The sequence below is a fragment of the Phyllobates terribilis genome, unplaced genomic scaffold (assembly GCF_046119375.1).
Source record: "Phyllobates terribilis strain yellow unplaced genomic scaffold, ASM4611937v1 Scaffold_259__1_contigs__length_2703414, whole genome shotgun sequence".
Taxonomy (NCBI): Eukaryota; Metazoa; Chordata; class Amphibia; order Anura; family Dendrobatidae; genus Phyllobates; species Phyllobates terribilis.
This window is the reverse complement of record NW_027363019.1, coordinates 673,071-687,887: the sequence shown is the minus strand read 5'-3', so window position 1 is coordinate 687,887 and position 14,817 is coordinate 673,071. Positions and strand designations below refer to the sequence as shown.

The following is a 14,817-nucleotide window of genomic DNA, read 5'->3' as shown; positions in this document are numbered from 1 at the left end:
CAAGGAGAGAAAGTAACCAAGCTAGGCCTAGTTCCAGGCAGGCCAGAAGCTTAGAGAGTGAAGCCACGGATCAGGAGGCCCTATACCCGCTCACTGGGGAGAGTCCAAAAGTGCGCCCTTCGTCCGGAGTACCCTGGATCGTGCCTGCAACATCACCAGTAAAGGTACTGAAGCTTACCCCCGTGTTAGTGTCCGTCTTTCCTCCGGGACCGTCCTGCCGTCTCTCCCCTGCACCACCATCCATTACACCCCACGCTGCCCTGGAGCTAGCTCTACCTGTGGAGAGCCACACCATCCCTGCTGCTCTATCACCAGCTCCAGAAGACTGCTCCGCAGCGGCGGCTCCCCTTAGCCGCATTTCACAGGTGGCGTCATGAACTTTCCAAATCCCCTATAAATCTATCCCCCTTTTTACTGACCGCCCTGGGTCACGGACCGGGCCAGCTACCGTGATATCCCCCAAGCAACCTGAGGCCCGGCTGCCGAGTACCCCACGGCCCAGGGGACGCATCACATGTGAGAGTATCAGAGCATGGAGCACTGACATTCTGCTCCCTCTCACAGCAGAGCAGCCGCCGAGTGTCATTAGCATATCGCATCGGGTGCTCTCGCATCGCATACCGTACGCTAGTGGGACCCCGGCCTAAGAGATATTTTTGTGTCTTGTATAGCAGAGCGGAGTTGTACAGATACCTGTCTTTACGTAGGCTCAGGTTCTTCCGGGTGCGACTCACCCTCAGCATCCTCCCGCGCCATCTCCTCCTCTCCATGTTGTTGTGTAGAGTTCTTGGCGCCATTTTGTGATGAGGGTCTGGCGAATTTTTAATTTTTTTTTTTTTCTTTTTTTAATTTTAAAATTTTTTATTTACATTTTCTATTGCTCATAATTTGGTCATCCAATGACAAATGAAAGCAATTCTAAATCCATAACCCTTCTATGACCTGATTACTGTTAAATGGTACGATGATTATTATCTTACTTGTTTTAACTTCTGCTTTCTCACATCTCGCCTGCCCTTTAACACATTCTGTGCACTCTCTCCATATCCACCCCTCCCTTCACGCCTCTCTCATGTATAACTCTGAGGCTCTACTGATATTTCTCACCCACTCCAAACCATCCACTACCTCCATACAGCACTCAAAATGTTCATACAAATCATTGCACCACCTGCTCTTTCTCTTTTTTCTCCTTCTCCTAGTCCCTGGCGACATCTCCCCCAACCCTGGGCCTCCCTCCAATAGCATACCCCACTCTCCTCCAGCTGCATATAGAAACCCTGCTAGTCTTATTAACATTCAGTGCATGCCCTCTCCTATTGCCTTCCACTATGCTCTCTGGAACGCACGGTCTGTGTGTAACAAACTATCTTACATTCACGATTTTTTCCTCTCTAATTCCCTTAACTTTCTGGCTATTACAGCATTCAGACACCACCGCAGCTGCTGCTCTCTCGTTTAGTGGGCTGAAATTTTTGCATACCGCCAGACCTGAGAACAGACAAGGTGGAGGTGTTGTGCTTTCCAGGTCATCCCCCCAGTTCCCTCACTTATGTGTACTTCCTTTGAAGTCCACACTGTCAGACTCTTCAAACCCTTCTCCCTGTGAGTGGCGGTTGTGTATTGCCCTCCAGGCTCCTCCAGTCAGTTCCTGGATCACTTTGCCACCTGGCTTCCTCACTTTCATCCCCACCCTAATCATGGGAGACTTTAACATCCCCATCAATGATCTCCTCTCCCAATCTGCCTCTCATCTACTTTCTCTAACCCCCTCATTCGGCCTCTCACAGGTTACTAATTCTCCTACGCATGAAGACGGGAATACTCTGGACCTGGTTTTCTCCCGTCTATGCTCGCTGCATGACTTTACTAACTCCCCTCTCACGCTCTCGGACCACAACCTTCTTTCCTTCTCTGTCAAGAACTGTCTCCTCACCCGGGACACCCCCACTTACCTCACTTATAGGAATACAGGTACCATTAATACCCAGCAGTTTATGGACAATCTCCACACATCTTTAGCCCTCATCTCCTCCCTCTCCTTCCTCATTTAAACATGCCATCATAACCCTTTTACTTAAAAAGCCATCCCTCGACCAGAACAGACCTGTCTCTAACCTTCCTTTCATCTCTAAATTCCTGGAACGCCTGGTCTACTCCTGTCTAATCCGCTATCTCTCAGATAATTCTCTTCTTGACCCTCTACAACAGGGGTCTCAAACACGCGGCCCGCGGGCCGCATGCGGCCCCTGAGGCTGCTTTATGCGGCTCGCAGGCACAGACCCCTTGATGATCCTGACCAGGTCCAGGAGGAGCCGCCGACAGCAGCGCTGAATTGACACACAGAGACTGTTTCCCAGCACAGCATTTCCAATGACAGCCGCTGGCCAATCAGAGGCCAGCAGCTGATATCTGCGTGTCGGCGCAGTGAGTATGACGTCATTGCCGTACGCTGATGTCAGCTGCTGGCCTCTGATTGGCCGGCGGCTGGCATTGGAAATGCTGTGCTGGGAGACAGTCTGTGTGCGGCAATGCAGCGCTGCTGTCGGCGGCTCCTCCTGGACCAGGTCGGGATCGTCAAGGGGTCTGACTCTGTGGTGCCTGCGGGCCACATCTGCAGGAAGGCCGCCGAGGGAACGGAGGACAGGTGAGAATCATCTTTTTTTTTTTTTTATGTGTGTGAAGAACAGGGGGCACATAGCCACAAGAGGGGACCTGGATGGGGCACATAGCCACAAGAGGGGACCTGGAGGGGCACATAGCCAAAAGATGGGGACCTGGATGGGGCACATAGCCAAAAGATGGGGACCTGGATGGGGCACAAAGCCACAAGATGGGGACCTGGATGGGGAACATAGCCACAGGATGGGGACCTGGATGGGGCACATAGCCACAAGATGGGGACCTGGATCGGGAACATAGCCACAGGATGGGGACCTGGATGAGGCATATTAGTACAAGATGGGGGCAAGGATGGGGAACATTGCCACAAGATGGGGACCTGGATCGGGAACATTGCCACAGGATGGGGACCTGGATCGGGAACATTGCCACAGGACGGGGACCTGGATGGGGCACATTAGTACAAGATGGGGACATTACTACAAGATGTTTGCCATTATTACTATATGATGCTAATTGTAAGACAATTTTACTGTATGTGGCCAATTGGGGGAAACAAAATTGTAAAAATCAAAAAAATAAAAATAAAGCATGAAAAAATCTTGGGCACTAAAAATGCTGTTTTATATGTAAACTAAAGTAAACACAAAAAAGTGCACGTTTATTATCGCCACATCCATAAGGACCCAAGCTATAAAAAAATAAACACGGCAAAAATGTTCAAAAGGTGTATACAAAAAAAAATGGTATCACTAAAAATGTCACATTGAACAAAAAATGCGGCCCCCCAAATTCAAATTTTTTCCATTTGCGGCCCATATACCCAGCCGAGTTTGAGACCCCTGCTCTACAATCTGGTTTCCGCTCCTTACACTCCACTGAAACTGCCCTCACTAAAGTCTCTAATGATCTACTAACAGCTAAATCCAAAGGTCACTGCTCCCTGCTGATTCTCCTGGATCTCTCTGCTGCATTTGACGCTGTGGATCACCAGCTCCTCCTCACTATGCTCCGCTCTATCAGGTTCAAGGAAACCGTTCTCTCCTGGTTCTCCTACCTCTCTGACCGCTCCTTCACTGTATCTTTTGCCGGCTCCTCTTCCTCTCCTCGTTCCCTTACTATCAGGGTCTCGCAGGGCTCAGTCCTAGGCCCCCTCCTCTTCTCTCTATACACTGCCCCTATTGGACAAACAATCAGCAGATTTGGGTTTCAGTATCATCTCTATGCTGACAACACCCAACTATACACCTCTTCACCTGACATCACCCCTAACCTAATAGAAAATACCAAGGATTGTCTGTCCACTGTCTCTAAAGCCCCCGTCTCACATAGCGATATCGCTAGCGAGATCGCAGCTGAGTCACGGTTTTGGTGACTCACCAGCGACCTCACCAGCGATGTCGCTATGTGTGACACTTTGCAACGATCAGGCCCCTGCTGTGAGGTCGCTGATCGCTGCAAAGTGTCCTGGACCATTTTTTGGTCGTTGGCCTCCCGCTGGCCAGCACATATCGCTGTGTGTGACCAGCGGGACCAACGATCTGGCTGGTAACCATGGTAAACATCGGGTTACTAGGGGCACACGCGCACTTAGTAACCCACTGTTTACCATGGATACCACTCTGCTACGGTGCGCGGAGGCTACCGTTCACCTTAGCAGAGTCGTATCCATGATAAACATCGGGTTACTAAGTGCGCGTATGCCCCTAGTAACCCGATGTTTATCATGGATACGACTCTGCTAAGGTGAACGGTAACCTCCCGCGCACCGAAGCAGAGTTGTATCCATGGTAAACAGCGGGTTACTAGGGGCACACGCGCACTTAGTAACCCGATATTTACCATAGTTACCAGCCTGCTCCTGCTTAAGCAGCAGGCTGGTAACGGGAGCAGGACATCGTGGAACGATTCTTTCCACGATATCGCTGCTCCCCTGATAGCTGGTGAGCCTGCCTGTTTGACAGCTCACCAGCGATGTATTAGCGATGCAGCAACGATCCCTGACAGGTCGTATCCTTGTCGGGATCGCTGCTGCATCGCTTAGTGTGACGGGGCCTTAGCATCATGTCCTCCCTCTATCTTAAACTGAATCTCTCCAAAACTGAACTTCTTGTGTTTCTCCCCTCTACTAACCCAACTCTACCTAACATCGAAATTACTTTGGATGGTTCAACCATAACTCCCAGCAGCACGGCCGCTGCCTTGGAGTCATATTCGACACTAACCTTTCCTTTACTCCCTATATCCGATCACTCACCCGCTCTTGTCACCTGCATCTTAAAAACATCTCCAGAATCCGACCTTTTCTCACCTTTGAAACTGCTAAAACTCTGACTGTCGCTCTTATTCACTCTCGTCTGGACTACTGCAACTCTCTTCTGATCGGTCTCCCTCTTACCAAACTTTCTCCTCTCCAATCCGTCCTGAATGCGGCAGCCAGGGTCGTATTTCTGTCCAGCCGCTTCATCGATGCCTCCATCTTGTGCCAGTCTTTACACTGGTTGCCGGTCTGCCTCAGGGTCCAATATAAACTCATCGCACTCACCCACAAAGCTCTCCACAGTTCTGCGCCGCCTTATATCTCCTCTCTCTTCTCTATCGCCCTACACGTCCCCTCCGTTCTACAAATGACCTAAGACTAACATCCCTCATAATCCGAACCTCGCACCTCCGTCTCCAAGACTTCTCTCGTGCTGCACCAGTTCTCTGGAATGCTTTACCCCAGACGATCTGACTGATGCCTAGCCCCCATGTCTTCAAGCGCGCTTTAAAAACCCATCTCTTTAAACAAGCCGACCACCTCAACTACTCAGTAAATTAACTTTCCCCTGTTCCCTCCTTCTAAATATTATTCAGAATCTGTTCCCTACTATTAATCTGTCTCCACACCCTCCATGCACAAGATAACTGCACTCGATACTTGATTATTGCACTTATACATACGGGCTGATGACCGGATCATGCAGCTTTATGTGAAAATCCCTATTTATTATAATTGTTAGACCTGAAATAACAAGCACTTTACACCTACTGTGTCCCCCCATTCCCTTGTAGAATGTAAGCGTGCGAGCGGCCGGACCCTCGCTCCTAATGTAACTGTTTAAACTGTCTTAAATTGTATTGAATTTATTGTCTGTACATGTCCCCGCTTAATTGTAAAGTGCTGCGGAATATGTTGGCGCTATATAAATAAAACAATATGGGGGTTTTTTGCATTTCCTATATACGCCTATATATATATTTGTGGCAATGTGTATTGGTGTAAAATTAAATATTTTATTTGATAGTTAATATACTTTGTTATGGACGTTTTTTCATTTTTGTGTATATACACTGCTCAAAAAATAAAGGGAACACTGAAATAACCCATCCTAGATCTGAATGAATGAAATATTCTCATTGAATACTTTGTTCTGTTCAAAGTTGAATGTGCTGACAACAAAATCACACAAAAATCATCAATGGAAATCACATTTATTAACCAATGGAGGCCTGGATTTGGAGTCACCCCCAAAATTAAAGTGGAAAAACACACTACAGGCTGATCCAACTTTAATGTAATGTCCTTAAAACAAGTCACAATGAGGTTCAGTATTGTGTGTGGCCTCCACGTGCCTGTATGACCTCCCTACAACGCCTGGGCATGCTCCTGATGAGGCTGAGTATTGTGTGTGGCCTCCACGTGCCTGTATGACCTCCCTACTACGCCTGGGCATGCTCCTGATGAGGCTGAGTATTGTGTGTGGCCTCCACGTGCCTGTATTACCTCTCTACAACGCCTGGGCATGCTCCTGATGAGGCTGAGTATTGTGTGTGGCCTCCACGTGCCTGTATGACCTCCCTACAACGCCTGGGCATGCTCCTGATGAGGCTGAGTATTGTGTGTGGCCTCCACGTGCCTGTATGACCTCTCTACAATGCCTGGGCATGCTCCTGATGAGGTTGCGGATGGTCTCCTGTGGGATCTCCTCCCAGACCTGGACTAAACCATCCGCCAACTCCTGGACAGTCTGTGGTGCAGCGTGACGTTGGTGGATGGAGCGAGACATGATGTGCCAGATGTGCTCAATCGGATTCAGGTCTGGGGAACGGGCGGGCCAGTCCATAGCTTCAATGCCTTCATCTTGCAGGAACTGCTGACACACTCCAGCCACATGAGGTCTTGCATTGTCCTGCATTAGGAGGAACCCAGGGCCAACCGCACCAGCATATGGTCTCACAAGGGGTCTGAGGATCTCATCTCGGTACCTAATGGCAGTCAGGCTACCTCTGGCGAGCACATGCAGGGCTGTGCGGCCCTCCAAAGAAATGCCACCCCACACCATTACTGACCCACTGCCAAATCGGTCATGCTGAAGGATGTTGCAGGCAGCAGATCACTCTCCACAGCGTCTCCAGACTCTGTCACGTCTGTCACATGTGCGCAGTGTGAACCTGCTTTCATCTGTGAAGAGCACAGGGCGCCAGTGTCGACTTTGCCAATCCTGGTGTTCTGTGGCAAATGCCAAGCGTCCTGCACGGTGCTGGGCTGTGAGCACAACTCCCATCTGTGGACGTCGGGCCCTCATACCACCCTCATGGAGTCAGATTTTAACCGTTTGTGCAGACACATGTACATTTGTGGCCTGCTGAAGGTCATTTTTCAGGCCACTGGCAGTGCTCCTCCTGTTCCTCCTTGCACAAAGGCGGAGGTAGCGGTCCTGCTGCTGGGTTGTTGCCCTCCTACAGCCCCCTCCACGTCTCCTGGTGTACTGGCCTGTCTCCTGGTCGCGCCTCCAGCCTCTGGACACTACGCTGACAGACAAAGCAAACCTTCTTGCCACAGCTCGCATTGATGTGCCATCCTGGATGAGCTGCACTACCTGAGCAACTTCTGTGGGTTGTAGAGTCCGTCTCATGCTACCGTGAGTGTGAAAGCCCAACCAACATTCAAAAGTGACCAAAACAGCCAGAAAGCATTGGTACTAAGATGTGGTCTGTGGTCCCCACCTGCAGAACCACTCCTTTATTGAGGGGGTCTTGATAATTGCCAATAATTTCCATCTATTGTCTATTCCATTTGCACAACAGCATGTGAAATTGATTGTCAATCAGTGTTGCTTCCTAAGTGGACAGTTTGATTTCACAGAAGTTTGATTCACTTGGAGTTATATTCTGTTAAGTGTTCTCTTTATTTTTTTGAGCAGTGTATATTTTATATAATGAGACTAATATGATTATATGAATGTTTGTGGTTTTCTTCATTTTCTATTTCATTGTGATGTCATTTCCTTGTTTTCTTTCTATATAAATGTTGTATTTCTATGTGATTGCCCACAATTGACAAAAGCTCTGGAGGAGCTGAAACGTTTTGCAGATCTGTGGATGTGGAATAAATGATTGACTACAGGTGAGTGCCGGGATCTCTTTCCTTTCCCCCTCCATTACTAACCTGAGGCCTTGAAGACAGCTGTGTTTTTTAACAAATCACAGCTGTCATCAACCCTAACCACCATTACCCCGATCGCCACCGCACCAGGGCAATCGTGAAGAGCCGTGCAAAGCACCTGAATTGGTGCGCCATTTCTGAGGCGGCTGAGGGCTGGTATTTTTAGGCTGGGAAGGGCCCAGTAACCGAGGACCTTCCCACCCTGATAATATCCGCTCACAGCTGTCTGCTTTACCTTTGCTGGTTATCAAAAATAGGGAGGATTCCACATCGCTTTTTAATTTATTAGCTAAACACAAGTACAGTAAACTCCACACACAGGGCAGTAATTATATATCTCACGGATATCTATCATCTATCTCGCTCTTTGCACATCTAACACCTAAATATCTGTCATTTCTATTCTGCGCTCTCTTCCGGCACGTGTCACACAGACGTGTGTGCGGATGTCACACTTTATGTCATCTGTGTGCAGGACGTACTGACGTCTGAGCTGCCGGCAAAAAACGGACATGTCCGGTCCGTGTGACCATGTGCGCAGCCTATAGATTATAATGGGTGTACGTGTGTGTCTCCGGTACGTGTGAAGGGGGCCTAAAGGGTATGAGCACTTCTAGTATGAATTACCAGTAGGGGGCGTGACCACTTAAAGTGCCTAGGGCAGCATGAATGCCAGATACGGCCCTGAGCACAGCCCTAATAAAGTCATTAGAGCTGCAGATAAAGGGGGCTCGATCACAGCTCTGGATAGTGGGTTGTATGAGCCGGAGGTTATGAACATGGATGACGATACTAATATATGCCGCACTCTAGATGGAGATCCTACTAATTCATACAATACCCCCTTACATTGTCTTTTGGAGGAGGGTTTGGTATCGGCTGTACTTAATGCCAAACAAATAGAACGATTAAAGGAAAATCACCCACAATGTCCAATATTTCATACATTACCGAAAACTCACAAAGAAGGAAACATCCATCAGTCTAGAGATACATTCAATACTGGCTGCAGAGAAGATTCCTATAATATAGTGAATATTACCAGAAAACATTTACCTATGTTATACACTGACAAGGATCCAGCAACAAGAAAGACAACTGACACGTGGAGGACAAACACCAAAGGTTTCATTGAATGTGGGAGAAATAAATGTGGTTTGTGCAAGTCTGTGCACAAAGCAAAAATGTCTGCATCTACTAACCATAATAAACCCTATAATATCCGACATCTCATTAGTTGTAGCTCCACACGTCATTGACACCATACAATGTGAAGCTTGTCTGCTGCAATATGTGGGGGGCACGGTCAGACCCTTACGTCACCGCATTGGGGGACACGTTAGGGACGTTCTTGGCCCCACAACACGTAATACATCTGCAGCATCACAACATCTCATACAACACAATAGGGATTAATCACTTTACAGTTGTGGGTATTGAATATGTCACCAGACCAGCTAAGGGGGGAGATTGGTATAAAAAGTACACCCCCGAGAAGCCTTGTGGATTCTGGAATTGGACCCCAGATTCTCCAGTGATATGAATCTTCCTTCAGACCTTGTATCCATTTACTGAATTGTGTTTTTCCCTCTTTTATAGTAATTATACATAATATACACATTATAGATGCAGACACTTCATTCTTCTATTGCACGGATGCTTTTTGTTGTGGACATATGATCATCCATAGGGGTAATGTAGACATACTTGCACATGTCCATTTGGGGCTGGGGGTCTCCGCTGTGCATTAGACACTATGATGTGTATAAGAAGCCGGTTACTGTTGATTTATTATGTCATGAAGAAGAACTGAACACAAATACCAGGTAGAAACGCAGAGATGTTTTGCTCCTATCTGTTTTTTAATGTTTCTATGATTTTAATTTGGATTTTTCAATAAAAGTTTTTGACGTTATTCACACTGGAAAACAAGTGCTGGATTATCAGTAACTTTCTTTGTCCCGTCCATTCCTTCCCAACTGTGATTTTTCATCCAAGCATTGAGAGATGAGCTGAAAGCAGACAATGTTTTCTATAGAGGAATGGCAGACATGGGTGTTGTCCACATAGAAAGCCTCTCCTAAATCCCATACACAAAAAAGCCGCCCTACAATCTGCCAGGACACATGCGGAAACATATGAAGACTCCTGGGACTTTATACTCTGGAGTGATGAGACCAAGATAAAGGTTTTTTTTGGAACTGATGGCTTCAAAACTGTATAACATTGAAGAGGTGAGGAATACAATGAGAATGCATGGTGTCTACAGTGAGACCTGGTGGTGGCCGTGTCCTTATGTGCGGCTGCATGAGGAGCTACAGGTCATTGATGGTATCTTGAATTCACAGATGTTCTGCTCTGTAGTGACAGAAAAGATGCTGCCATCACTCTGTTCCCTTGGTAGGCCACTGTTACATTTCTGAAGAACAGGGTGACAGTGATTCAGTGGCCAAGTGTCTCCTGATCTGAACCCAACCAAACACCTATGGGGGATTCTGAAGAGACAAGTTGTCATCGCTCCATCCAGCATCCAGGCTCTAAGAGCTCGTTATCGAAAGAGAGATAAAAGATAGATATAATATTGTCACTAACTTGTTCATTCCAGGCCTAGAAAACTTGGTGCCGTCCTTTAAAATTATCGAGGCCATACAAAATAATAGATGTAGTAGCTTTTGATGTGGGGTGTACTCATTTTTGCATCAACTAATTTGAGTAAAACTGAAGATTTTGTAATGAGAGTTATATTATTAACCTTACTTTCATGTTTTGATTACAAAAAAAATGTTCTATGAAACTTAGTGTTGGCAAAATTGTAGAAATTGATCTTGTGTTCAGTGAGCTATTAAACAAAATCTTACTCATCAAAGGGGGTGTACTCATTTATACTGAACAATGCTTATTAAACTTTATAAAACACAGTGAACATAATTATACTTTCTTTTCCGTATGACTTCTCTCATGTTTTACAAGGTGTGATTTATGTATAAAAGATTTCCCACATTCTGAACAAGAAAATGGCTTCTCTCCTGTATGAATTCTGTTATGTGCAGCAAGAATTGATTTACGCATAAAAGATTTCCCGCATTCTGAACATGAATACGGCTTCTCTCCTGTGTGAATTCTGTGATGTTTAACAAGATCTGATTTATAACTAAAACACTTCCCACATTCTGAGCATGAATATGGCGACTTTCCAGTATGAATGCTCTGATGTCTACTAAGATGCCCTTTATTTGTGAAGGACTTCTCACATAGTGAACATGAAAATGTTTTTTCTCCTGTGTGATTTCTCTGATGTCTAATAAGATTCCCTTTATTTCTAAAGCATTTCCCACATTCTGAACACGAATATGGCTCCTCTCCTGTGTGAATTCGCTGATGTGGAATAAGACTCCTTTTATCTGTAAAGGACTTCCCACATTCTGAACATGAATATGGCTTCTCTCCTGTGTGAATTCTCTGATGTTTAATAAGACTCCAGTTATTCGTGAACGACTTTCCACATTCTGAACATGAATACGGCTTCTCCCCGGTGTGAATTCTTTGATGTATAACAAGGTGTGATTTACTTTTAAAACATTTCGCACATTCTGAACAAGAAAATGGCTTTCCTCCTGTATGAATTCTCTTATGAGCAGAAAGATTTGATTTAAGCATAAAAGATTTCCCGCATTCTGAACATGAATACGGCTGCTCTCCTGTGTGAATTTTCTCGTGTCTCACAAGTTTTGATTTCTCTGTAAAGCATTTCCCACATTCTGGACATGAATACGGCTTTTCTCCTGTATGAATTCTCTTATGAGCAGAAAGATTTGATTTACGCATAAAAGATTTCCCACATTCTGAACATGAATATGGCTTCTCTCCTGTGTGAATTTTCTGATGTGTAATAAGAGTCCTTTTATCTGTAAAGCATTTCCCACATTCTGAACATGAATATGGCTTCTCTCCTGTGTGAATTCTCTCATGTCTAATAAGACTTCCTTTACCTGTGAAGGACTTTCCACATTTTGAACATGAATACGGCTTTTCTCCTGTGTGAATTCTCTGATGTATAACAAGCTGTGATTTTTCTGGAAAGCACCTTCTACATTGTAAACATGAAAAAGGTTTTTCCCCGGTGTGAATTCTTTGATGTTTAACAAGGTCTGATTTACTTCCAAAACATTTCCCACATTCCGAACATGAAAATGGCTTCTCTCCTGTGTGAATTCTCTCATGTATAATAAATTGTGATTTATAGGTAAAGAATTTCCCACATTCTGAACAGGAGTATGGCTTTTTACCTTTGTGTTTTCTGTGAGTGAAAAAATCTGAGCTTTTTGTAAATTGCTTGTCACACTGAAATCTTGAATCCACTTTGCCCCCTGGACTTTTGGTAATAATGTGAGATTGCTCAGGAGATGATTCCACATGATTAGGAGGATTATAAGAAAGTGAAGTGCTGTGAAGTCCAGGAGGTGCAGGAAGGGTGATGAGGTTTCCTCTATTAGAGTGCTTCCTGATATCTTCTCTTTTACAATTTAGTGATGAACCGTTATTCTCACAAGGATTTCCTGTAAGGAGGAAAGATAGATTACATGTGATTTTTTCAACAACACAAAAAGGATTTTTAAATGTATTTTCTGGATCTCACAATGAAGACCCTCGTCAGTGAAAGTACCGGTAATAAGGAGGACAACTACATGCCATAACATTAACACAATGACGGGTAAAGTGAATGACACTTATAAACTGGTGACATTGGCACAAGTCAGGGGTGGCAGAGATTAGACGGGAAATAGTTCTTTAAGTGGTAATTACTGATGACAGGTTCCCTTAATGTACCTCTAGTGCCATTTCACTCTCTCAAGCTTCGTATCTTGCCCTCAGTATAGAAAAGTGTCCACGTAATTAAAGAAGATGTCCACTACTATTAAAAATGCCGCCAATGTAATTAACCCGTTGAGAGAAGGTTTTTTCTAATTACCTAGCTTTGTCTTTATTGGCTGTGAGCGGCGCTATCGCTGGCCACTCACCGGCATCACGCGACCCCCGGCTGCAGCCGGCTCTTGCTTCCCCTGATGTCACGTCAAGTGAGGCGTGACTTGGTGATGCGATCCCCGCGGTGGACGCCGGGCTGTGGGTGGGGTTACCCCGCGCGTCACACCCAGCATCCACCGCGCACTTTCCCAATGAATACAAGGTAATTGTGATTCACAAAATGTTATACAATTGAACGGTGAAGAAAAAAAAATTACATTTTTACCACTATAGTATTATTTTAGCCCCAGATTTTACATTTTCACAAGGGAAAATGGGTAAAAATGACCACATAACTTTATACAATTTCTCCTGAACGGGGCAATACCCCATATGTGGCTGTACTGTACTGCTTAGCCACATGGCGAGACTCGGGAGGGAAGGAGCGCTATTTGACTCTTGGAGAACAAACTTTAGTAGAACAGTTTGCAGACTCCATATACAGAGCCCCAAAGTGGCAGAAGAGCAGAATCCCCCCTCAAGTGACACCAGTTTGGAAATTACACCCCTATGGAAATGTATCTACAGGTGTAGTGATGAATTTGACTCCATGGGTGCTTTCCAGAAACGAGCAGTAATGGATGTTGTGAAGTGAAAATGCAAATATTCCCTTATAGTGGCCAGTACATTGTAGTGTCCGGTACATTGCAGTGCCCTTACGTTGTAGCGCCCAGTACATGATTCCCAGCTAGTGCTTTCTGGAGAAATAAATTGCATCTCCCCGCTACAGTAAGTTGCCAAACATGTGGATGCTAACTGCACACGGTGGGGCCCAGGAGGAGGGGGCATTTGGATTTGGGAGCGCAGATGTCACTGGATTTCTTTAAGTGGGAGCCAAGTCACTTTTCCAGAGCCTTTGTGCTTCCAGTAATATGGACACCCCCTATATTACTGTTTACAGATGATGAACCTGAGTGGGGACTTGTTTTTTGTGGGTTGAGTAGAAGCTCTTGGTGGCATTTTGGGGTACAGAACATTTTGGAGCATATTTATCCTGTGCTGTACACTGAACACTTACAGTGGGTACGGGAAGTATTCAGACCCCTTTACATTTTTCACTCTTTGTTTCATTGCAGCCATTTGGTAAATTCGAAAAAGATCATTTATTTTTCTCACTAAAGTACACTCTGCACCCCATCTTGACTGAAAAAAAGCATAAATGCAGACAATTTTGCAAATTTATTAAAAAAGAAAAACTGAAATATCACATGGTCATAAGTATTCAGACCCTTTGCTCAGACACTCATATTTAAGTCACATGCTGTCCATTTCCTTGTGATCCTCCTTGAGATGGTTCTACTCCTTCATTGGAGTCCAGCTGTGTTTAATTAAACTTATAGGACTTGATTTGGAAAGACACACACCTGTCTATATAAGACCTCACGGCTCACAGTGCATATCAGACCAAATGAGAATCATCAGCTCAAAGGAACAGCCCAAGGAGCTCAGAGACAGAATTGTGGCAAGGCACAGATCTGGCCAAGGTTACAAAAGAATTTCTGCATTACTCAAGGTTCCTAAGAACACAGTGGCCTTCATAATCCTTAAATGGAAGAAGTTTGTGACCACCAGAAGTCTTCCTAGACCTGGCCGTCCAGCAAACTGAGCAATCGTGGGAGAAGAGCCTTGGTAGGAGAAGTAAAGAAAAACACCAAGATCACTGTGGCTGAGCTCCAGCGATGCAGTAGGGAGAAGGGAGAAAGCTCACAAAAGTCAATGATCACTGCAGCCCTCCACCAGTCGGG

At 45.6% G+C, this 14,817-nt stretch overlaps 1 protein-coding gene across 1 annotated transcript in view; it reads right to left on the bottom strand.

The window, feature by feature from the left end:
* The window catches only part of LOC141219287 (uncharacterized), a 48,432-nt gene extending 34,681 nt beyond the window's left edge, over positions 1-13,751 (bottom strand). Inside the window, exons 1-2 of the mRNA XM_073666059.1 lie at positions 13,733-13,751; positions 10,985-12,606 (exon numbers count right to left, since the gene is read on the bottom strand). Coding sequence (XP_073522160.1) covers positions 10,985-12,606; positions 13,733-13,751 — 1,641 coding nt within the window. The remainder of the gene's footprint in view (positions 1-10,984; positions 12,607-13,732) is intronic.
* Between the last annotated feature and the right edge of the window lie 1,066 nt (positions 13,752-14,817).